This window comes from Callithrix jacchus, chromosome 6, assembly GCF_049354715.1.
Source record: "Callithrix jacchus isolate 240 chromosome 6, calJac240_pri, whole genome shotgun sequence".
Taxonomy (NCBI): Eukaryota; Metazoa; Chordata; class Mammalia; order Primates; family Cebidae; genus Callithrix; species Callithrix jacchus.
The window spans coordinates 122,788,145-122,813,324 of record NC_133507.1 but is presented as its reverse complement, the minus strand read 5'-3'; the positions used below and the strand labels follow the sequence as shown (position 1 = coordinate 122,813,324).

At 38.0% G+C, this 25,180-nt stretch overlaps 1 protein-coding gene across 1 annotated transcript; it reads left to right on the top strand.

Moving 5' to 3' along the window:
- Positions 1 to 1,436: 1,436 nt before the first annotated feature.
- TMEM237 (transmembrane protein 237) lies at positions 1,437 to 24,709 on the top strand. The gene is given in 14 exon segments (XM_002749644.7): positions 1,437 to 1,597; positions 1,599 to 1,652; positions 3,449 to 3,480; positions 4,149 to 4,153; positions 5,369 to 5,425; positions 8,080 to 8,217; positions 11,207 to 11,327; positions 12,463 to 12,620; positions 18,252 to 18,375; positions 18,702 to 18,893; positions 19,966 to 20,039; positions 20,696 to 20,789; positions 21,942 to 22,063; positions 23,489 to 24,709. Coding segments are annotated over 14 exon segments (1,296 nt in total). The 5' UTR covers positions 1,437 to 1,540; the 3' UTR covers positions 23,557 to 24,709.
- The last annotated feature ends 471 nt before the right edge of the window (positions 24,710 to 25,180 follow it).

Sequence of the window (25,180 nt, the reverse complement as noted above, 5' to 3'; positions counted from 1 at the left end):
AAAAGATAGACTGGATTAAAAAAAATGTGGCACATATACACCATGGAATACTGTGCAGCCATAAAAAGGGATGAGTTCATGTCCTTTGCAGGGACATGGATGAAGTTGGAAACCATCATTCTCAGCAAACTGACACAGGAACAGAAAACCAAACACCACATATTCTCACTCATAAGTGGGTGTTGAACAATAACACATGGACACAGGGAGGGGAACATCACACACTGGGGCCTGCTGTGGGGCGGGGGGTTAGGTGAGGGATAGCAGGGGGTGGGAGGATTGGGGAGGGCTAATATTAGGAAAAATACCTAAGGAGGGTGGGGATGGGTGCAGCAAACCACCATGCACGTGTATACCTATGTAGCAAACCTGCACGATCTGCACATGTACCCCAGAACTTAAAGTATAATAAAAAAAATTGTAGTTTTCTGCTAAAGTTATGTTAAAAAAACAAAAACGAAAACAAACCAACACCCAACCAAACAAAACGATGGAAATTAAGTCGTTTGTAGTGATATTTATGTGAGGTCGGATTTGATTTTAAGGTTCTTTGAGAAAAAGTTTTTCCAAATCTGATTTACACGGTTGCGGGATGAAGGGCAAGCAACTGGAGGAAATGGGAGAATTGCCTGTATTAATACACATCCACACACCCAGGCCCGCAAAGACTTGTTGGTACTGGAGAGTAAACGCGTTCGTCTGTAACCCAGAAGGGTCTGGCAGAGCCGAGGCGGGCGGTGATCTGGCTCAGCAGGCAGTGGCCTCGCCAAGCACCCAGAAGCCCGGCGTCCCCGCAGGTCCCGGAGGCCGCGGCGTCGTGGGGAGCTGGGCTCGGACCGCCGGCGGTTGCGCCGGGAGAGCCCCGCGGGGAGAGCACCATGAGAGCTGACTCCCGGCCTCGGCTGGAGGAGGGCCACCTGGTGAGCGGCGAGGGGCGGGTCGACCTCGAGAGGTGGAGGATCAGCAGCTACCCAGGCAGGGCGAATGGGAGGGCGGCGCCAACGAGCTGAGGATGACTAGAGGAGGGCCTTGTTCGTGGAGTGAGCGCATCCGCCCCTCTAGGAGTAGGACGGGGACCCAAGCGAGGCCGGGACCCGAACTCTAGGAGTGGGAGAGGGGACTGCCATGAAGTTTCCGGGGGCCTGAGCCCGCGTTGCCACAACAACGCTTCACTTCTCTGGGGTCTGGGGCCCGGTGGGTTCCGGGGCTTCCAGCTGGGCCTCTCCTAAACTCCTTGGAGGAGAAGGCTGTAGCCGCCCAGAAGAGAGATCGCTGTTTGCCTGCGGAGTTCTTTAACCAAGGTCTTCTTTCACTCCCCACTCCCCGCAAACAAATCACGGCGACTACTTAGGAAACCACGGGAACTGATTGGAGCGCTACGGCCGCCGGATCTCTGCTCCTGGGCATATCACCCCCAACTCCGAGGTCCCCTTTTCGGCAGGGCTAGTCTGGGACGGCCAGTCCACGTCCCAGCGTGCCTCTTACCCCGACATCCCCCCAGGGGGTTGAGCGCCGGGAATTAGCCCAGCGGCGCGGCCCGATGACGCATTGCGCCTGCGCGCGCGGCCGAGCCAAGACGGGTGGGGTGCCCTGCGCCTGGGGGCCGGCGGCGGCCGGGGCTGGCTATACGCGGAATGGGGAAGAAGCCTGTGGTAAGCTAGCCTTAGCTACTTTTAGCTGTTAGGATTTTTGTCTTCAGTTGAGTCGTCCTACTTTTGAGGATTAAAGATTGGGTTTTTGGGTGGGTGGAACGTCATTTTTGCGGGACTTTTGAAATCAGTGACGTGAACTGATTCCTTAGATCGATCGCGCGTTTGGTAGCATCTTTAGAACAATAACGCATTCCCGTGACTGTTTCTTTTACGGATGTAATTTTGACTACCCGATGGTATTACGGCAGCTTGCCCCGTCCTAATCTTGTAGAATCTGCATTAACCTGTTCTAACGAATAGATTGCTAAATGAGACAAACTACAAGAGTATCTAAAATTTAACCATTTTGAATAAATATCTTTTGCAAGCAGCATGAGATACTTGGAACATTAAATCGGCTTCTAGGCATTTCTGTTAGTATTTGATTCTGAAAACACTTCTCAACACTAAGGCTCTCTGAACTTCACTTTTCTTATTCATGTAAATGAGCATTTAGAATGGTTTCCCCCATCATTCTTTCTGCCCTAAAACTGTTTCTTCCCCGTATTTTCAAGTGGCCTTTTAAAAAATTGTGTTAGAATGTGGTTTAAAACCTCCATTGGTTTCCCATTGAATTAAAACAAAATCCAGACTCCTTCCTTTGGGCAAGGCTCTAACTACTCTGGCTCCTGACCACCTCTCCTTGATAATTGTGCTTCAGCCTTGCTGTCCTTTTACCTGGAACATTCCAAGCCCAATTTTCCCTAAAAACCTTTGCATTTGTTCCTGTTGCTCTTTTCTTATTCAGGTCTCAGCTCAAATATCTCAGAGAAACTTTCCCCAACAAAAGTAGCACTCAGTCTCCTCATTCATTACATTTTGTGTATATATATACATACATCTTGTGTGTGTGTGTGTGTGTATATGTATACAAGATGTCTTAAATGTAGCATATAAATATATATTTTATCATATATGCTGCACATAATATATAGTATTCTTATGTGTGTGTATACATATACACATATCTATACAAGAGATATATATGTATACAAGATGTCTTAAATGTAGCATATAATATATATTTTATCATATATGCTGCACATGATAGTATATATTATCATATATATTTTTAACATTGTTTCTAATACTCAACCACTAGAATGTAAGTTCCATAAAAGCAGGATTCTCTCTGTTTTGTTCATTAGTGTATCCCAAATGCTTAGAAAAGAGCCTGGCCTAGAGATAGAAAGGAATGTAGGAAGGAAAGAATTTTATATGAAATTTAGAATGGCAGAACGAATTTTAAATTGCCTATGTTTTTCATCAGTACCTCTCAAGTATCACTGATAAACAGGATTATCAAGAGATTTGAAGATCCCATTTCTGATCCATTATATTTTTCTGTCATGTCAGAACAACAGACATGAAAGAATAGCTTTGTCTGGGCACAGTGGCTCACTCCTATAATCCCAGCACTTTGGGAGGCTGAGCTGGGCGGATTACCTGAGGTCAGGAGTTCAAGACCAGCCTGGCCAACATGTTGAAACCTCATCACTACTAAAAATACAAAAATTAGCCAGGCATGGTAGCTGGTGCCTATAATCCCAGATACTTGGAGAGGAGAATCGCCTGAGCCCAGGAGGCAGAGGTTGCAATGAGCCAAGATCGTGCCAGTGCCTTCCAGCCTAGGCAACAAAGCAGGATTCATCCCAAAAAGAAAAAAAAAGAATAGCTTTATGATATTTGGGATACATGAAGTAAAGATTCTCTAGGCTTTTACTTACAAGCAAATTTCATTTTCTTTCCTCCCACAGCGTCCTCCACGAGCCCTTCCACCTGTGCCAAGGTAAAAAATATATAGTAATTTCATTATTGAGCTTTAAAAATGGAAAATGAAGACAGTGGAAAAATTTTTGACTAGTACCATTGCAAAATTATAATGATTCAGGAAAATCTTCTGAAAAATTTAGGGATTTTCTAAAATTTTGAAGGTGAAAAATTCTTGAATTATAAGACTAACAGTTATAATTGAATGTTATATTTAAAAGCCTGAATATCAACATAGCAGGATAATGGATCCATTCCCATTCTAACTGTTTTAGTGTATTTTTTTTAACCTTAGAATATTACCTTATTTGAAGCTGTTTTTTTTAATATCAAAATCCTGATCTTTTGTTTGTGAGAATAGTTTCCTCAGAGTTTAAGCTGATTTTAATCAGTGTCAAGTAAGAGTTCTTAATCTGCTTAATCCACTTTATTAATAGACAGTAGGGAATATGTATATGTAGGTTCAGGAAATATTGGCATTATTTTATTAGCAGTGTTATTAAACAGCTTATTGAATTATAAACAATAAGCTAGTTTGTAAACTAGCTGATACACTGTGAAGCTAATTTTATTTTAAATTTGTAATAAGTGAGTTTTCATTGTGAATAATAACAGGTTTCCAATTGTTTCTTTTTTTTTGTCTTTGTCCTGCTGGTTAAATATGTTCGGTGTTACATGACGTGTTAGTCAAGGTGAGTTAGTTTAATGTCAATATGAAATTTTCTAAATATAGTATTTGGTGTTCAAAAGTTAGTTTGATTCCTTGGTTTGTTTCTCTGAAAATTGAATCTGAATGGTGTAATTTATAATTCTATGATATCTTTTTGTCATAATAATCTCCCATGACTACCATTTAAAAATTAACATTGGTATATAGCACTGGATGACCTTACCATTATAAAAGCACTTCATCCCTGAATGGGATCACCCAGCACATAACTTTTGGCTAGTTTGTAGCTCTGTATTAGGGACTGCACCTTCCTTTGTCTCATTTCGTCAGGGTAGGCAAGGTTATATTATACTTAAACCCCCAAATCTTAGTGACTTAGTATCACACAGGGTTATTTCTAATTAATACAAAGTCTGCTGTGGCAAAAATAGAGGACAGTTGCTTTTCACTGCCTTTTTACTATTGATACAGAAATCTAGGCTCTTTTTTTTTTTTTTGAGACAGAGTGAGACTCTTGTCACCCACCCTGGAATGCAGTGGTGTGATCTCAGCTCATTGCAACCTCTGCCTTCTGGTTTCAAGTGATTCTCCTGCCTCAGCCTCTCAAGTAGCTGAGATTACAGGCACGTGCTACCCCGCCTGGCTACTTTTTGTATTTTTAGTAGACACACAGTTTCGCCACATTGACCAGGCTTGCCTTGAACTTCTGAGCTCAAGTGATCTGCCTTTTCTTGGCCTCCCAAAGTGCTGGGATTACAGGCATAAGCCACCATGCCTGGCCTGCATCTAGGCTACTTCTGTGCTGTGGTCCCACCATCTTAGGTGAGGCTTCCTCAGTCACCACAAGGGAAGAGAAAGCTGGAAGATTACTCACTGGCTCTTTCAATGTTTGGCTCTGAAATGACACAAATCACTTCTGCTCACAGCCTATAGGTCAGAACCAGTCATAGACCACACCTATGTGCAGGGGGGCTGGGAAATGTAGGGTATCAGATGAATCTTTGTTGCACCCACTTTCTGTATCACAGTTTCTAACATCACTAACCCGCTGTGTGCTACTGGTACCACACTGTGGGCTCTGTCTGATTTTCTCAATTTCTTGCCTTCTTCCCCTAATCTGTAAAAGTTTGCTAGGCCCAGGGAAGGGAGGGAAAATTTTTCCCTACTTAAAGTTCCCACTGTTCTCTGCATCGGATTTTAGGCAGCCTTTTCTGTTGACTTTTTTTCTGCTTTATAGATGATATTCCACTTAGTCGTCCTAAGAAAAAGAAGCCCAGAATAAAAAACACACCAGGTAAGATGTTATTCTTTGTTGTGTGGGAGCACAAGTTTTCTCAGAACCTTGTAAACATAGTAAACATCCCAGATCAGGGAGAGGTAAGGCCCCAGCAGCCCTGAATCACCACTTCATTGAGGATAGAATTAAGGCCAGTTTGAAGCAGTGGTATTCCTGGTGGTGGTGAGGTGCAGGGCAGTGGGCAGCCCAAGTATCTGGACACAGTCATGGAATAAAAGGTGGTGCCATCTAAACTCTTATTTCCATGATATTCTTAGACTCTTTAAGGTCTTTTATTCCTAGACAACATATATGGTTTTAAGCTATGGTTGATTCTAGACCCTTGAACAAGATACTGGATTTAGAAACAGAGCTCTTAAATCTTACTTCAGTCAGAATATCTCTACATTAGAGCATGAGTCTGAAGGCATGGCCCCATTGTCATTTAAATATTAAAGCTTTGGCAATGAGCAGAACTCCTTTTTGTCCTAGTCATCCACTAATAATCCTGGACATTGTATCAGTCACTCTAAACTCAGCACATCTAGAGTCCATCATCGGCTTTAAGAATAAATGATTGTTTACATCTCATGATTTTATGTTAATGGAACTTGCCATTTTCCCAGCACTCAGGCTTGAAACCTCAAGATTAGCTTTCTTTATTTTTTTTTTGAGATGGAGTCTTGCTCTGTCACCCAGGCTGGAGTGCAATGGCGCTATCTCAGCTCACTGCAACCTCCGCATCCTGGATTCAAGCAATTCTCCTGCCTCAGCTTCCTAAGTAACTGGGACAGGCATGTGCCACCACACCCAGCTAATTTTTTGTATTTTTAGTAGAGACAGGTTTCACCGTGTTGGTCAGAGTGATCTTGAACTTCTGGCCCCGTGATTCGCCTGCCTCGTGATTCGCCTGCCTTGGCCTCTCAAAGTGCTGGGATTATAGGCGTAAACCACCACACCTGTCCCCTCAAAGTTATCTTTAACTGATCCTTTAACTTTGCTTGTGACCTCTCGCATTCCTAAGAGGTTTCTGTGTTTGCTGCCCCTTTTAAATAAATAAATAAATAGATAGATAGATAGATAGATAGATAGATAGATAGCATAAAAGGAATCATACGTACAGTCTTTGTTTCTTAATACACAGAGTCCTCTGTGTTCTTAAACAGTGACTTCATTGTATTACATGGTAAGATTATACCATAATCACTGCTCTGTTCTTTATTTAGGCTATTTCAAAATTTTAGGTTATTTAGATTATTGCAAAGTTTTCACTCCAAACATTGCCCTTCTACATAAAATAGTGGGTGGTAGGGAAGAGGTATTTTTGTAGGATGGATTGCTAGCAGTAGAATTGCTAGGTGAAGGATGTGTGCATTATTGGTATGATAGACTCTGCTAAATTACTTTCAAGGAAGCTTTAGTTTTTATCTTGGTCCCTGTAGAGTCTGAGAGTGTCTCATTGTTTAAATCCTTAACAATATTGGACAATATTAATTATTAAAATTTTTTTTGTTAATTTAGTGGGCAAAAAGTAGCTTACTTTAGTTTGCATTTCTCTAAATACTAGTGAGGCTAAGCATCTTCTCATTTGTCTATTAATATATTTATATATATTTTTTTCTTTTTTTGAGACAGAGTCTTGCTCTTTTGCCCAGGCTGGAGTACAGTGGTGTGATCTCAGCTCACTGCAACCTCCACCTCCTGGGTTCAAGCAATTTTCCTGCCTTAGCCTCCTCAAGTAGCTGGGACTATAGGCACATGCCACCACATCTGGCTAATTTTTCTATTTTTAGTAGAAATGGGGTTTTGCCATGTTAGGCAGCTGGTCTTGAACTTCTGACCTCAGGTAATCTGCCCGCCTCCGCCTGCCAAAGTGCTGGGATTACAGGCGTGAGTCACCACGCCCGGCACATTTCTGTTTCTTCTTTTGTGAAGAAAAGCAAGGAAGGGAATGTAGTCAGGTAAAATCCAAATCTGCCAAAATGTGCTGAAATTCTTTTTAAAGATTTCATGAGGGAAGAAGTTGAAATGAATGACCAAATAAATTTATAAATTACCTGTTAACTCCAGTTATCCATGATGATTTTATCATTCTTTAATTTATTAATGAGGGACTTTACTATATAGAGGCTGATGAAAATTCTTATTTATTTATTTATTTGTTTATTTATTTTGAGACGGAGTTTTGCTCTTGTTACCCAGGCTAGAGTGCAATGGCGCTATCTCGACTCACCACAACCTCCACCTCCTGGGGCAATTCTCCTGCCTCAGTCTCCTGAGTAGCTGGGATTACAGGCACATGCCACCATGCCCAGCTAATTTGTATTTTTAGGCAACAGACAAGTAAGAGAATACTCTATGGTGTCAGTTTTTATTATGTTTTCCACCTTTTTGAAAATTCTAAATGTTCTGAAGCAATTTCTCCTCCTCCTATCTTTTGCTCTTCTTTTTAGCCCCCTCTTTCTTCTTCCTCAGCCTTTCTTATTTCTTCATTTATTTCTTTTCCCAGCTTAACAGGTGAGGAGGAAGTAAACATTTGTGGGACAATTAGTTTTGAAAGAGATGGGGTTATTCCATAGGAAACATTCTAGTTACCTTTTCCTCCATCTTTTTAAGATTCAGTGATCTTTGCTCAAGTAATCTCGTTTTTTTATACTCTGTTTTTTCTATAGCCAGTGCTTCTTTGGAAGGCCTTGCTCAGACTGCTGGTCGAAGGCCCTCTGAGGACAGCGAGCCATCAACTAAAGAACTCAAAGAGCACCCAGAGGCTCCTGTTCAAAGGAGACAGAAAAAGACAAGGCTACCTCTTGGTATGTGAAGAAACCAAGGTTAGGTTGTGATAGCAGTTGTCATTTTGGTGGCATGAAAAAACCTCTCTGCTCTCATTTTTTCTCCCATCCATATCCCATAAGTGGTTTCTTGTTTTTGTGTGTAAAATATTTCTCACTAGAATAACTCCAAGGCTTAAGCCAAGAATACTTTACAGGTCTCTTTTGATCATATATATATATATAGATAGATAGATTATGAAAGGAAGGCTACAAATGCAAGACTAAAACAGAAAGTTCAGATCTCAATGCATAGAAAAATCAAGTAAATGATGAAATGCACATTTCAGATTAGTAGGGAAATGATAGATTCTGTATTAACAACAATATAATGAAACAACAGCTAACATTTGTTCAGTCTTTCTATGTCCCGGGCAGTTTACAAGGTAAATAAAATACTGTACCATTTTTTGGCCTATCGAATTGGCAATGCTTTTTTCAAATTGTAAAATCCAATACTGCTGGGAAATGGGTTCACTCATGTTTTGTTCATGGGCGCATAGATACAGCCTGTCCGGATTTCTAGGAATAGTAGTAAATTCAATAGCTACAGTAATTTAAGGATGTTAATTGTAACATTATTTATAAGAGTAGAAATTGGTAATGATGCAAATATTTAACAGTGTGAAACCAGCTAAATAAATCATACTTTATCCATAAATAGAAATCAGATACCTATTAAAAGGAACGTTAAAGAGTGACACAGATAATCATCAGTTATGTATTATTAAATAAAAAAACAAAGGTTATAAAATAGTAGGTATTGGAAGATCCCATTTTTGTAAAATATACTATGTTAATTTCTTAGGGTTCACATAAGAAATTACCACAAACTGAGGGACTGAAAACAACAGTTATTTTTTCACAGTTCTTGAGGTTAGAAGTCCAAAATCAAGTTGTCTGCAGACTGTGCTCCCTCTGAAGTCTCTAGAAAAGAATCCTTCCTTGTGTCTTCTAGATTCTAATGGTTGTTGACAGTCCTTGGCATTCTTTGACTTGTGGCAGCATTATGCCAGTCTCTGCCTCCATCTTCACATTTTTCCTTGTGTGTCTGTGTTCACATTTCCCTCTTCTTAGATCAGTCATTGGATTTAGGGCCCATTCTAATCTAGCATGACCTCATCTTAACTTGATTACACCTGCAAAGACCCTATTTCCAAATATGATTACATTCACAGGTATTACGAGTTACGACTTGAACATATCTTTTTTTTGGAGCACGGTTCAACCCAGAACATAAATATATAAATACATATACATAGTAAAAAGAATTGAAGAATATAGCAGTGTTAAAGTGGTAGAATTTTTAGAAGAAGGAAATATGATTTTTAAAATTTTCTTCATTTATATTTTGCTAAGTTTTTATATTTTGAGCATCATGACTTTTATAATAATTAGAAAAAGAACAAAGGGTTAAAGTGAAACACAGGGAAGAAACAAAGATAGAGAGATTAGGCTCTCCTATTAACATCGGCCCCTGTGAATAATTTATTGTAAATTAATTCTCCTGACTCATTACTTGTCCTCTTAGAAAACAGCATGTTTTGATTGGATGGAAGGATGATAGGAGTAAAAGGGCAGGAACTAGAAAAGTCAGGAGACTGGAACATAATTTTGGAAGGCAAGTTGAAGTGGGGTATGGTCACTGAGGATCTGTGAGGAGAAGGAAAGGATGGAAGATGGCAGGAGAAGAAGAGGCAGAAATGATGCTCAGACTAGTTTTAACTATGCTACAATTTATTTCCTTAGTAGTAAATGTAGTTTAATTAAAACTGCCCTTTTAGTAATTTAGTTAGGATACAAGTTTAAAAATCAAGATGGATACCAATACTTAGTTCTATCATTTGTGAAAAGTGTCTTTACAGAAGTGACCTTTTTTAGAAAATGTAGAACCCAATTAAGTTTTGGACCAAAAAGGACCTGTCATTGCCATTCCAAAGTACACCAAGCCTGGCAGGTTCAGCTTTCTAAATTTCTGGATTTAAAAATGGTGTTTTCATTTTATTTTGTTCAGGATGACCATGGTAGGCTCTACTGCCTGCATTATATTTCCAGTCCAGGCTGGTTAAGTGTTTTATTACAATAGAATTATAAGGTCTTGAAGGTATTCTAGGAAGCTAGTATTTCCAGGTAGGAAGAGTAGCTAGTGGATTAGAAGAAGGCTTCACTGACTTGTTTAAACTTAATACCTACCCAGTGTGCAGGAAAAATTAATATAGCAGGCCTGAGACTGCTATCCTTGGAAAGGCCTGCTTATAAGATTGGCCGTTAGCTGGCATCTGGGAACTTGGATGATATGCAGCTCCCTACACTGATAGGAAACTTTCCTTAAATTATAAGGTGGCTCACTGTGCATTTGTGCATACAAAGTGATTTTTGATGAGCATCTGCTTTCCTTCTGGGCATCTGGAATTTTGGTATGTGCTAGGCTTATGTGACTAGCCCCTAACCTTGGGCACTGTCTCTTGTGAGCTTCCATTGCAGAACATGTGTCGCATGTGTTGTCACAACTCATTGCTGGAGAGATTGGTGCATCCTGTTTGACTCCACTGATAGAGGACTCTCGGAAGCTTGTACTTGGTTTCCTCTGGACTTGGTCATGTACTTTTTCCTTTTTCTGATTCTGCTTTATATCTATTTGCTGTAGTAAAGCATAATTGTGAATGTAATGATTTCCAAGTCCTGTGAGCCCTTCTAGAAAGTCAGTGAACCTGAAGATAATCTTGGGGATCTTCCACACAGCCTGAGTGTTGGGGTACTTAATTTTCTTTTCCATATTGTTTGGCATTACAATTTCAATTTTTACATTGAAAGTTTAGATGTGTAACATTTTTTAAAAGTTAAAAATTTGTAAGATAGTGAAAATATTTTTGCCCAATTAAAATTCTTAAAGTTATTTTGCCTTATACAAATCTTGTACATTACTTTTCTTTTTTGCTTTAGTTATTTGAAAAGTTTATTTTGTTTTCAGAATTGGAGACTTCTTCCACCCAAAAAAAGGCATCTAGTTCATCTTTATTACGAAATGAAAATGGTATTGATGCAGAGCCAGCTGAGGAGGCAGTTATTCAAAAACCTCGGAGGAAGACAAAGTAAGAATTTATTTATCCTTCTAACTATTCTCCAGGATTACCCTGATGCTTTGTTTGGAGCTCCCAAACAGTAGCTTCTCATTAAGTCTTATTAAATGCTTGTATTTGTATATCTCTAGGATAGGTAGTATTAACAAAATATCAGTTAAACCAATCTAATGATAAATTTGAGAAGAGTAAACCACTGAGAAAGTAAAAATATTAAGATTGTACTTAAATAAACTTAGGAGCCATTTCTAAAAAAGAGGAACACAAATAGAATACGTAAGTAGCAAAATTAAACATTAAAAATATTTTTAAAGATAATAAAATAGGCTATTGTGACTTATTTTTTCATGTTAACAGAATTCAAATTATGATTATTTCAGCAATAAGTAAAACTGTATTTTAGCATTAAGCTAAAATGAGTAGTATACTTTAAAGAAATAACAGTGAAAGGTATATGTATAGCACTGTTGTTTGTATTTGAAATGAACCTACAAATAGTGATCAATGTCTGTGTTAATTCGTTCTCATGCTGCTAATAAAGACATACCTGAGACTGGGTAATTTATAAAGGAAATAGATTTAATTGACTCACAATTCAGCATGACTGAGAAGGCCTCAGGAAACTTAAAATCATGGCAGAAGGTGAAGCAAACACATCCTTCATCACAGGGCAGCAGGAAGGAGAAGAATTAGAGCTGAGTGAAGGGGGAAGCCTCTTATAAAATCATCAGCTCTCCTGAGAACTCATTATCACCAGAACAGTATGGGGGAATCTGCCCTCATGATTCAGTTATCTCCACCTGGTCCCACCCTTGACAGGTGGGGATTATTACAATTCAAGATGAGATTTTGGGTGGGGACACAGCCAAACCATATCAGTGTCTATATAGAATCATACAATTTTAAATTTAGAAACAAGCTTACAGATCTAGTTCAGTCACTTCAGTTTTCAAATGAGAAAACTGAAGCCCTCAGAAATGTAAGTGACTTACTGCATATAACAGTTAATAACAGATTTATTTGAGTAAAACCAAATTTCTTAATTCCAAGTCCAGGGTTCTTTCCATTATATTTATAGTTAGTTCCTTCTGTAAGTCTGTAAAAATTCAATAGTCATCCATTTTTCTTACATGCTTCCTTATTACAGGAAAACCCAGCCAGCAGAATTACAGTATGCCAATGAGCTAGGAGTAGAAGATGAAGACATAATCACTGATGAGCCAACTACTCTGGAACAGCAGTCTGTATTCACTGCACCCACAGGCATTAGCCAGCCTGTAGGCAAAGTATTTGTGGAAAAAAGCCGTAAGTTCCTTGTTTTAGAATATGAGCTCTTTAAAAATTGTACAAGGATATCCTTTATACTTCTGGAAATCTGAATTAAGGAATTAAGCAAAAATATGTACAACAATTTATACACAAAGCTAATCATCATGCTATGATTCGTGAGAGTGAAAAACTGGAAACAACCTAAATGTGAAATAGGAGAGGGATGATTTCAGTAAGTTGTGTATCTATATAATAATATTCTTCATTAAACATAATGTTTAGGGCGAATTTTTCATTTTATGGAAAGATTCTGATAAAATATGAGCATATACACTTGTGCGCGTGTTCGTGTGCGTGCGTGCACACACACACACACACACACACACACACACACACACACACAGAGTTTGATCTATGCATACCACAAAAGACTTGAAGGAAATAGGCTTGAATATTAATGCTGGTTGTTTCTGGATTTATAGGGTTATGGGTAATGTAAAAAATCTTCCCCACCCCTGCCTGATTCTTTATTCTTTCTTGTGCTTTACTAGTTTTCTGCAATTGGTAGTAGTTGTGGTGGGGCAGATAATGATATAAATTTTAAAACTGAAAATAAGAGAGAAAATACATGATGATACTACCATATTAAATAAGAAATACAACATTATAGGTATAGATTCTTTTGCAAAATAGTTCTGACATTGTATAATACATACTGGCTATAAGACTGGGTTTGCAGTGCATTTTAGCTCAGGCTGCTATAACAAAATACCACCGACTGAGTGGTTTAAACCACATGCTAGGAAGTCTACGACAAGGTTCCAGCAGGTTGGGTTACTGGTGAAGGCCCCTTCCTGACTTGCTGATGGCTGCTACTGTGTCCTCATGTGGCAAAGAGAGCTCGGTGTCTCTTCCTCTTCTTAAAAGGACATTAATTTCATCATGAGAGCCTCACCCTCATGACTTCCTCTAAATCTAATTACCTCCCAGTGGCCTCACTTCCAAATACCAACTCTTTGGGGGGTTAGGGGACACATTCAGTCTGTAACACAGTGTTTAATAAAAACGTACCCAAAGCATGGTCATGACCATATACTACCATGGATATGTTAAGGATATGCTGCCTAAATAATTCACCTGAAACAAAAAGGTTAGTCCTTAAAATTTATAATTTAGATTTTGTGTACATTGTTTTAAACCTCTGACTTCATAAGATCGCATCTAAGGGATCTTGCAGTTCTTGGCCAATAAGAAATCTGTGGTCTAGAGAGGCTGACTTACCCAGTGTCTCACAGTTGGTTAGGGTGGAACTGGAACTTGAACTGCCGTTTTATGATTTCTAGTCATGTGGTTTTATTCATCTACCATGTGGCTATTTAATTTACTCCAGTTCTTTTTCAAGCAATATCACTCAATCCTCATTTTTATTCTTGCTTTACTTAGCATAGAAATTTCCCTACTAGAGTAACTGGCCATAAAAATCACCAGTGGTTCTATTGTCTGCCCAGAAGTTGTCTTTTCTTAGGGAAAATTGTCATACCCCTGTCTTTCATCCTCCCAAACACCTGAGAACCTGGTTTGGTGAGGATAATTGAAATGGAACCTTTCCTGCGTCCTGAACTCTATTTGTGGACTGCTAGATATATAAGAAGGAGCCTTTGAATCAACAGTAAAAAGGCTGAAGCTCTGCTCACACAATATTGCAGTGCTGATTCTTGAACTGATGTTCTTCACGGGAATGTTCTAAAGAGAAATTTATGAAGCAGCCCATTTATTTATTTATTTTTATTATACTTTAAGTTCTGGGATACATGTGCAGAATGTGCAGGTTCGTTACGTAGATATATATGTGCCATGATGGTTTGCTGCATCCATCAGTCCATCATCTACATTAGCATTTCTCCTAATGCTATCCCTCCCCTAACCTCCACCCCCAACAGATCCTGGTGTGTGATGTATCCTCCCTGTGTCCGTCTATTCTCATTGTTCAACTCCCACTTATGAGTGAGAACATGTGGTGTTTGGTTTTCTGTTCCTGTATTAGTTTGCTGAGAATGATGGTTTCCAGCTTCAGCCATGTCCCTGCAAAGGACATGAATTTATCCTTTTTTATGGCTGTATGGTATTCCATGGTATACATGTACCACATTTCCTTTATCCAGTTTATCATTGATGGGTATTTGGGTTGGTTCCAAGTCTTTGCTATTGTGAACAGTGCTGCAATAAACATAGGTGTGCATGTGTCTTTATAACAGAATGATTTATAACCCTTTGGGTATATACCCAGTAATGAGATTGTTGGGTCAAATGGTATTTCTGGTTCTAGATGCTTGAGGAATTGCCACACTGTCTTCTAGAATGGTTGAACTAGTTTACACTCCCATCAACAGTGTGAAAGCATTCTATATCTTCACGTCCTCTCCAGCATCTGTTTCCTGACTTTTTGATGTTCACCATTCTAACTGGTATGAGATGGTATCTCAATGTGGTTTTGATTTGCATTTCTCTAATGACTAGTGATGATGAGCTTTTTTTCATGTTTGTTGGCCTCATATATGTCCTCTTTTGAAAAGTGTCTGTTCATACCCTTTGCCCACTTTTGAATGGGGTTGTTTGTTTTTTCTTGTATATCTGTTTTAGTTCTTTGTAGATTCTGGATATTAGCCCTTTGTCAGAGGGATAGATTGCAAAAATTTTCTCCCATTCTATAGATTGCCTTTTCACTTTGATGATAGTTCTTTTGCTGTGCAGAAGCTCTTTAGTTTAAATAGATCCCATTTGTCAATTTTGGCTTTTATTACCATTGCTTTTGGGTTTTAGTCATGAAGTCTTTGCCTATCCCTATGTCCTGAATGGTATTGCCTAGGTCTTCTTCTAGGGTTTTCATGATTTTAGGTCTTATGTTTAAGTATTTAATCCATCTTGAGTTACTCTTTGTGTAAGATGTAAGGAAGGGATCCAGTTTCAGTTTTCTGCATATGGCTAGCCAGATAAAACCAGCACCATTTATTAGATAGGGAATCCTTTCCCCATTGCTTGTTTTTGTCAGGTTTGTCAAAGATCAGATGGTTGTAGATATGTAGCATTATTTCTGAGGCCTCTGCCCTGTTCCATTGGTTTGTATGTCTGTTTTGGTACCAGTACCATGCTGTTTTGGTTACTGTAGCCTTGTATATAGTTTGAAGTCAGGTAGCATGATGCCTGCAGCTTTGTTCTTTTTGCTTAGGATTGTCTTGGCTATACAGACCCTTTTTTGGTTCCACATGAAGGTTAAGGTTTTTTTTTTTCGATTCTGTGAAGAAAGTCAATGGTAGCTTGATGGGGATAGCATTGAATCTATAAATTACTTTGGGCAGTATGGCCATTTTCATGATATTGATTCTTCCTATCCATAAGCATGGAATGTTTTTCCATTTGTTTGTGCTCTCTCTTATTTCCTTGAGCAGTGGTTTGTAGTTCTCCTTGAAGAGGTTCTTCACACTCCTTGTAAGTTGTATTCCTAGGTATTTTATTCTTTGTAGTAATTGTGAATGGGAGTTCACTCATGATTTGGCTGTTTGTCTACTATTGGTGTATAGGAATGCTTGTGATTTTTGCACATTGATTTTGTATTGTGAGACTGCTGAAATTGCTTATCAGCTTGAAGAGATTTTGGGCTGAGATGATGGGGTTTTCTAAATATACAATCATATCATCTGCAAACAGAGACAATTTGACTTCCTCTCTTCCTATTTGAATACTCTTTATTTCTTTTTCTTGTCTGATTGCCCTGGCCAGAACTTCAAATACTGTGTTGAATAGGAGTGGTAAGAAAGGGCATCCTTTTCTTGTGCCAATTTTCAAAGGGAATGCTTCCAGTTTTTGCCCATTGAGTATGATATTGGCTGTGGGTTTGGCATAAATAGTTATTATTTTTAGATAGACTCCATCAGTACCTAGTTTATTGAGAGTTTTTAGCATGAAGTGGTGTTGAATTTTATCAAAGGCCTTTTCTGCATCTATTGAGATAATCATGTGGTTTTTGTCATTGGTTCTGTTTATGTGGTGGATGACGTTTATTAATTTGCATATGTTGAATCAGTCTTACATCCCAGGGATGAAGCTGACTTGATCATGGTGGATAAGCTTTTCAATGTGCTGCTAGATTCGGTTTGCCGGTATTTTATTGAGGATTTTTGCATCAATGTTCATCAAGGATATTGACCTGAAATTTTCTTATTTTGTTATGTCTCTGACAGGTTTTGGTATCAGGGTGAGGCTGGCCTCATAAAATGAGTTAGGGAGGAGTCCCTCTTTTTCTGTTTTGGAATAGTTTCAGAAGGAGTGGTACCAGCTCCTCTTTGTTCCTCTGGTAGAATTTGGCTGTGAATTCATCTGGTCCTGGGCTTTTTTTGGTTGATAGGCTATTAATTACTGCCTCAGTTTCAGAACTTGTTATTGGTCTATTCAGCGATTTGACTTCTTCTGGTTTAGTCTTGGGAGTGTGTATGTGTCCAAGAATTTATCTATTTATTCTAGACTTTCTGGTGTATTTGCATAGAGGTGTTTATAGTATTCTCTGATGGTAGTTTGTATTTCTGTGGGATCAGTGGTGATAGCCCTTTTATAATTTTTTATTGTGTCCTCTTTTCTTCTTTATTAGTCTCGCTAGTAGTGTATCTATTTTGTCAATCTTTTCAAAGAACCAGCTCCTAGATTCACTGATTTTTTTTGAAGGGTTGTTCATGTCTCTATCCCCTTCAGTTCTGCTCTGATCTTAGTTATTTCTTGTCTTCTGCTAGTTTTTGAATATGTTTGTTCTTGCCTCTCTAAGTGCTTTTAATTGTGATATTAGGGTGTCGAATTTAGATCTTTCCTGCTTTCTCCTGTGGGCAGTTAGTGCTATACATTTCCCTCTAAACACTGCTTTAGCTGTGTCCCAGAGATTCTGGTACATTGTGTCTTTGTTGTCACTGGTTTCAAAGAACTTACTTATTTCTTCCTTAATTTCATCATTTACCCAGTAGTCATTCAGGAGCAGGTTGTTCAGTTTCCATGTAGTTGTGTGGGTTTGAGTGAGTTTCTTAATCCTGAATTCTAATTTGATTGCACTGTGGTCTGAGAGACTGTTTTTTATGATTTCCGTTCTTTTGCATTTGCTGAGGAGTGTTTTACTTCCTATTATGTGGTCGATTTTAGAATAAATACAGTGTGGCGAAGCAGCCCATTTCTGTTCTGTCATCCCAGAAAGTCATGCTACACATCCTGACATCTTTTCCTAAGAAAGTTAGATTTCAAATATTGACTTACCGCAATAGTATAGACATATAAACTTTAAAGCTTCTAAAGTCTCTAAATTAGAATTTTGTAGACTAGGTCATATTAAAGGTTTCTAGACTTTATTCTGAGTTAAAAGTTTATATATTTTCTGAAGTTGTTATTTAATATTCATTTTGGTTTGAGAAGAAATATATTGACATTGCTTATTTTTCTTCAAGAAGAAAAAATATTATGTTTGAGGAACCCAAAGAAAAGATCCTTCTGAAATAGGTACTGAGTCAAAGTGAATTTTTAGATAGAACAGCAATATTTCGGTCTCAGTTTGTGGCTTCCTGAGTGTGGAATTAAAAAAGAGGTTACCAGTGTTCTCTCTCACTAGTTGTTAGTAATTACATTATGTGTTCTTAGGGAGATTCCAGGCTGCTGATCGTTCAGAGTTGATAAAGACCACAGAAACCATAGATGTGTCAATGGACATGAAGCCTTCCTGGACCACCAGAGATGTGGCACTTACAGTGCACCGGGCTTTCAGGTGGATGCTTTTGCTTTCGTTGGACTTTTTTTTTTTAAAAAAAGAAAAACAAACGTTAACTGAGTTCCATAATTAAAGAAAAAACAAATGTCTTGGTTGTTCAATATTGTTAAAGAAATGACAACTTAAAATGGTAGGTAGTTATATTTTTCAAACATCCTTTTGGAATAGAATCATCTACCTATCAGTGTAACTAAAAAGAAAAAGCTTGCTTTTACTTGTCATGAACTGTTGAATGTTATTCTTGCATATGAAGATATTTTAAACATGTTTTAGCTTTTTACTTTAGTAATTCATGTATAATAATGAAACCCTTTTCCATTCAGGATGATTGGTCTCTTTTCTCATGGATTCTTGGCTGGCTGTGCTGTGTGGAATATTGTTGTGATATATATTTTAGCAGGAGATCAGCTATCCAACCTCACAAACCTTCTGCAACAGTACAAGACCCTAGTGTATCCGTTCCAGAGTCTTCTCTACTTGCTTTTGACTCTGAGTACAATTTCAGCTTTTGACAGGTAATGCCAGTGACTCCAGATCTATCTAACTTCTTCAGGAGGAAATGCTGGGCAAAATGTGTCACTGACCATGACAGTTTTCAAAATAGAATAATAGAGTATCAATATTACTTCAAAAAGTTTTTAGGCCAGTCTACCTCTGTTCTTTTTTGAGGAGATGAGACTATTGTAAAGAAAATATTCCCAAAAGACTTCACCCATTCCAGCATTGATTCATAAGTCCGAAATGTCTTCCAAATATAATCAACTCAGAAGTTCCTAAATATTGTCTACATCAGGTGAGACTCAGGGCGTTTGTATTTGTTTCCTAGCACTGCTGTAAGAAAGTACCACACACTGGGTGGCTGAAAACAGCACATTTATTCTCTCTCAGGTCTGGATGTGAGCAGTCTGCAATCAGGATGTGGCCAGGGTTGATTCCTTTTTTGAGGGCTCCGAGGGAGAGTCTGGTTCATACCCTTCCCCTCACTTCCAGTGGCTGCTGACAATCCTCGGCATTCCTTGGCTGTAGATGCGTCATTCCAATGTTTGCTTCTATTGTCACACAGTGCTTTCCCCCGTTATCTCTATATCTGTGTCTCTTCTAATAAGGACACCAGTCATACTGGATTAGGGTTCATCCTAATGACCTTATCCTAACTTTATTACATCTGCAAAGACCCTGATTCCAAATAAGGTCACATTTGTAAGTATTCTGGGTGAGGAGTTCAACATATCTTTTTGGGAACACAGTTTAACCCGTTTTTTAAAAAACCCACCTAACTATAGCCTAATGATATGGGTAATAGGAAGAGGTAGAAACTAATCACATATTATAGATCAAGTTTTTCTTTAGGATGTCTTAACCTCAAAGGAATGTTGCCCAAAGTAGTCTGATTAGATGTTTTTATGTGGCCTTTGTAAAGAAGATAATCTTTCCATGCGTGTTAAGTATAAACTGTAGCTACTTAAAACCTAGTAATAGTATATGTGGTAGCATTAGAATAGAGAAGGAAAAAACTATAGTCAAGAAAGTATGTTTTGTTTGAAAGTTTATAACTGCACTGTGACAAGAAGCTCTTATATTTTTTAGGATTGACTTTGCTAAAATATCAATAGCAGTCAGAAACTTTTTGGCCCTGGATCCTACAGCTTTAGCATCTTTCTGTGAGTAAACAGTTTAACTTGAGAACTGTGTAATGCTTGAGTTATACCATAATTTTGAACCAGGAAAAATATAATTTTTTTAACAAGTTGTATTATTGCTTCTTTTAAACATTGCCTAGAGATGTTCAGTGACTTTGTAATTAGAAGCAGAGTAGACATAATATTGATAGAATTATTTTTCAAGAGGTTCATCTAAATAATTTTGAAAAGCTTCATTTGTTGTACTATATTACTTACTTTTAAACTCGTATTTTCTACTTGACATTAAACAGATGCAGCTGATATGGCCTTTTAATAACAAACACTATTTTATATCTTTCTGATCATTTGGAATGCATTTTGTTGTAAGTTTTGAGAATATTAATAAAACCAGTTTTAAGATCTTGAGAAAGTCATTTAACTTTTAAAAAGATCTTCTAGGTTCTTGTCACTTCTAGTGATGAAATAGTGAACGTCTAAAGAGATCCTTCTGCACCTATTGTTCTTGGAAATTTATATAAGAATATCTAGCCTATTGAAATATATTTATTTGGTCAAATAAATTTCTTTTATATCATCAGTCACCAAAGTACAGATTATTTTTGATATTCATCTATAAATTCAAAATAAACCAGGTTGTTAAAAATTTTTAGTAATTTCATTTGTCTTTTCCTCAGTATACTTTACTGCTCTAATACTATCTCTGAGTCAGCAAATGACAAGTGACAGAATCCACCTTTACACACCGTCTTCCGTTAATGGGAGCATCTGGTAAGAATTCACAATGACTTTCGCAATTTTTAATGGCAATAACAGCAACTTTTCTTATCCTTTCATTCTTTTTTATCTATAAATAATGAAGGCTCTGCTTTTGTTTCCAAACCTATGGCAAGAAAATACTTATTCCTTCAGTTAATGGGTAACTATTGTTATATTCACCTGGATTTTTAATGAAATATCTTCTTTTTAAAAATCTGTTTTAGATCTTCAAGTTATACTTTTTGTTTGTTTGTTTGTTGAGACAGAGTCTTGCTCTGTTGCCCCGGCTGGAGTGCAATGGTGTGATCTTGGTTCACTGCAATCTCCACCTCCCGGGTTCAAGCAATTCTGTAGTCATAGCCTCCCAAGTAGCTGGGATTAGAGCACCCGCCATCATGCCTGGCTAATTTTTGTATTTTTGTAGCAACTGGGTTTCACCATGTTGGCCAGGCTGGTCTTGAACTTCTGACCTCAGGTGATCTGCCCACCTTGGACTCCCAAAGTATTGGGATTATAAGCGTGAGCCACTGTGCCCAACCAAGTTATAGTTTTAAAATAAGTCATCATATGATGAATGGAAGGAGCCCTGCATCCTTACTCACTATCAGGGAGTTTCATATCCCAGAACAGTGGTGGGAGTGAGTAGCTGGGATAGATTCAGAAAACGAAGCAATGCTAGAAAGAGCAGAATAGGGAGAACCAACATGTGCAGATTAGTGACAAGCCATGAAGCTGACATGATGGCTGAGATTCTAGTTCTTAAAACTCAGAGGAGCAGTCTTCCCCTCCTGCAAAATGCTGCATGTAGCAGCATTTTGAGAGAGTGGCTAGGGACATTGGGTGAAGAGAAGGCAAAGATACTTTATTGATGAGTAATGTCATGGTAGTTGGAAGGGAAACTTTGAGAAAATTTTCTTGGGAATACTAATTTTGCATTTATATTAATGTATAGAACAGATCTGTTTAGAGTTTAAATAACCTTTGAACACTTGTTCTCATGATATATATATGGTATATTTTACAGGAAAATTATATTTTCTTTCATGCTTTACTAGTTTTTCTCTAGGAGAGGACTGCTGTTTTTTCTTAAAGTTCATAAAGTAGATATATTTGTATATATGAACCAAATTGAAGACATTCTAATGAGTATTTCTACATTTTTAGGGAAGCAGGAATTGAGGAACAGATTCTGCAGCCATGGATTGTGGTGAATCTCGTGGTGGCTCTTCTGGTTGGATTATCTTGGCTATTTTTGTCTTATAGGCCAGGCATGGATCTTAGTGAAGGTATTACAGAAAAAAACAGTATAAGAATATCCTGAAATCTCCTATAATGATTTTATAAACCTTCTTTCAATGGGTATAGCTTATAACATTCCAATAACAAAGACACATTTAAATTAAAATGATACAAGCAGAGAGAAAATAAAGTGGTGTAACAGAATGCCAAGAGAAGCAGGGAGGAGTGTCTAGGAGGACTGGAGTCTGGAGCTGCTTAATGAGGGGCTTCTGTGGTCCTTATTCATATTCAGGAGGTATTTCTTCTCTTGGAACCATTCAAGTAATTTAGAGAAAGTCTTTGCTTCTCTTAGTCTCCTGCTGATAAGTATCTCTTAATTTGAAATAAATCATGCTTCATCTACATAGCCTCTCTGTCAGACTACAGACACATACTCAAATTATACTTACCTCCTCTATTTGGTACAAATTCTTAACCCTTCATTGTCTGACACAGTGTTTAGTACTCTTAGTTTCAACATGCTCAGTGTGCAGTGATTCACTCATCTCTAGTCCTCAGACTTCTTCTGGAACACCTGAAGAAGAATCATCATATTAGCAAGCTGCTAACATTTTATGCTGCTTGAGGAACTGTTAGGTATTTGTATTGTAAATCATATTTCCTTGGCCAATGTTCAGTAGTTTCACTCTTGAACATCTTTTATGGATATTTTCTGGACCTTGGTTATTAATTTAATTTTGATTTGATAAACAATTTACAATCTGTCTGCCTCAGAAGCCTTAGCATGGAGAATTTTGCCAACATCTATGCTAAGTAATAGTTTAAATGTAGAAAACGTCAGCTAATAACATTCTACATTGTGGTTGGCATCAAAACTGCATTTGGGTTGTACAGTCTAAATCACAAAGTGTGTATTACTTAGTAAATATTTCTAGAATCCTGTTCTTTCCAGGCCATGTTACTCATACAACATGTGGATTTAAAAAGTAAATCTAAAATAAGATGATAATACCTGGCTTATTGAGTTGTTTTGATGATGAAATGGGATGACTCATTTAAAATATCCTGGCACACATCTCTTGTTAGTTCCAAGTCCTTCCTCTGTATCTGTCGCCTATATTTTAGATGATCCAATCACTGTAGAATTAGACCTTTTAGCTGTTTAGTGATCTTTCATTCTCAAAGTGACTTAAATTTCCAGGTAGGATTTTGTGTATTATCTCTATTATATATGTTTTACTTTTAAGGGGTTTATAATAAATTTAAAATTTGAATATTTTAAAATGTAAAACATATACATTTGTTATCAGCTTATCTTTTAAATCATATTTCACTGTCAAGAAATGTTCAGGGCTTTCTATTACTATATATTATGTCAGTATTTTAAGAGACTATTTATAAATAAGCTACACAACTCTGTTGGAGGCACTGGCAAACAATTTTAAGTATGATCTGATCATTTTCTTCTCCAGAGTTAATGTTCTCCTCAGAGGTGGAAGAATATCCTGATAAAGATAAAGAAATCAAAGCCTCTTCGTAATACCAGCTCACCTTTGGAGGAATAATGACCCAGTATTTGTCCCATTTTTATTTTTAAATGTATTTTTATAAGATGTGTACATGTGTATTTGTAATAGATTTTTAAATTAATACTGAAACATTTCTCAATATGAAAAATGTTAAAATTGTATTTGCTGTTTATGTCCAAATATTAATTTGTACAGCATTATCATCTTACAAAGGGAATAATGAGCTAGAAAACCAGCAAATGAAAATTTGTATTTCCTGTTTTCTCAAAATAGTTGTATTTATAATCATTATCTTAAAAAGCACTGGTGGGGCAGGGCGCAGTGGCTCACGCCTGTAATCCCAGCACTTTGGGAGGCTGAGGCGGGTGGTCACGTGGTCAGGCATTTGCGACCAGCCTGGTCAACATAGTGGAACCCTGTCTCTACTGAAAATACAAAAAAAAAATTAGCCAGGTGTGGTGGTGGGCGCCTGTAATCCCAGCTACTCAGGAGGCCGAGGCAGGAGAATTGGTTGAACCTGGGAGGTGGAAGTTGCAGTGAGTCGAGATTGCACCACTGCACTCCAGCCCAGGTGATGGCGCGAGACTGTCTGGAAAAAAAAAAAGCACCAGTTCAGAAAAAGCCGTAACTTAAATAGTGTTATGAAATATATATCATGTTTAAATGTAAATTTAGTGAATACATAGAGGGAAACAAAAGGCCTTCATTTTTTTTTTTTTTTGGTGGGGGGAGGAAGGGCCTTCATTTTTGACATCCCCTTACTGAATAAATTGAAAAACAAAATTTGTCTTTTCGAAACTGGCTTAGTGATTGAGTATCATGAATAATTATGTAATTTAGCTTTAAAGATGCTTTACATTATGGCTAATAAGAGAATATCTTTTGTTTGAAAAATTGTATAATATAACCTAAAATTTTTACCTAGAGGTAACTAAAAAGTTGCTTCTCATTATAAATTGTACTAGTGGTTCTCTTATCTGGTGGTACATCAGGATCATAGAGGGAGTTTCAAAAAAAATCTATGTAGCAAAAGAGGCTGAACAGGGCAAGGCTCAGGGGAACAAAGGAGAGACCTGTGAGCTTCCTGGGCTCCCAGTTGACATCTGCAGTACCCTTTCCTCTGTGTCTTTTTTTTGAGCAACAATAAATTTGAGTAGAAATTCACCATCTCTATTCTCCAGCTCTTTGTCAGAGAGGTTTTTGGCTTTCCAGGAAATCCCACTCTTGAGATGGGTCCTGAACTGGAAAAGATCTCTTCAGAGCTATATCCAGTGATACTTCAGCTGTTGCGTGTGAGACCATAGAGGTCAAGATGATGAGAAGACTAGCTACGGGAAAAAATATCCCAAAGGCCATTGAGTACAACGATAAAACTATTGGGCCTGCCCTGATTAGCAAGAAACTGAATGTCAGAACAGAAGAGGACTGACAAATTGATGATAGAGATGGGTGGCCCTGAGAATAGGTCTAAATTTGGTGTGAACATTATACTAGGAATCTCTTGCTGTTTGTAAGGCTGGAGCTGCTGAAAGGGATTCTCCCTGCTGCCACAGAATTGTTAATTTGCTGGCAGTTCTGAAGGCACCCTGCCAGTTCCAGCTTTCACTGTGACCAGCAGTGCTTTAGCACACGTGA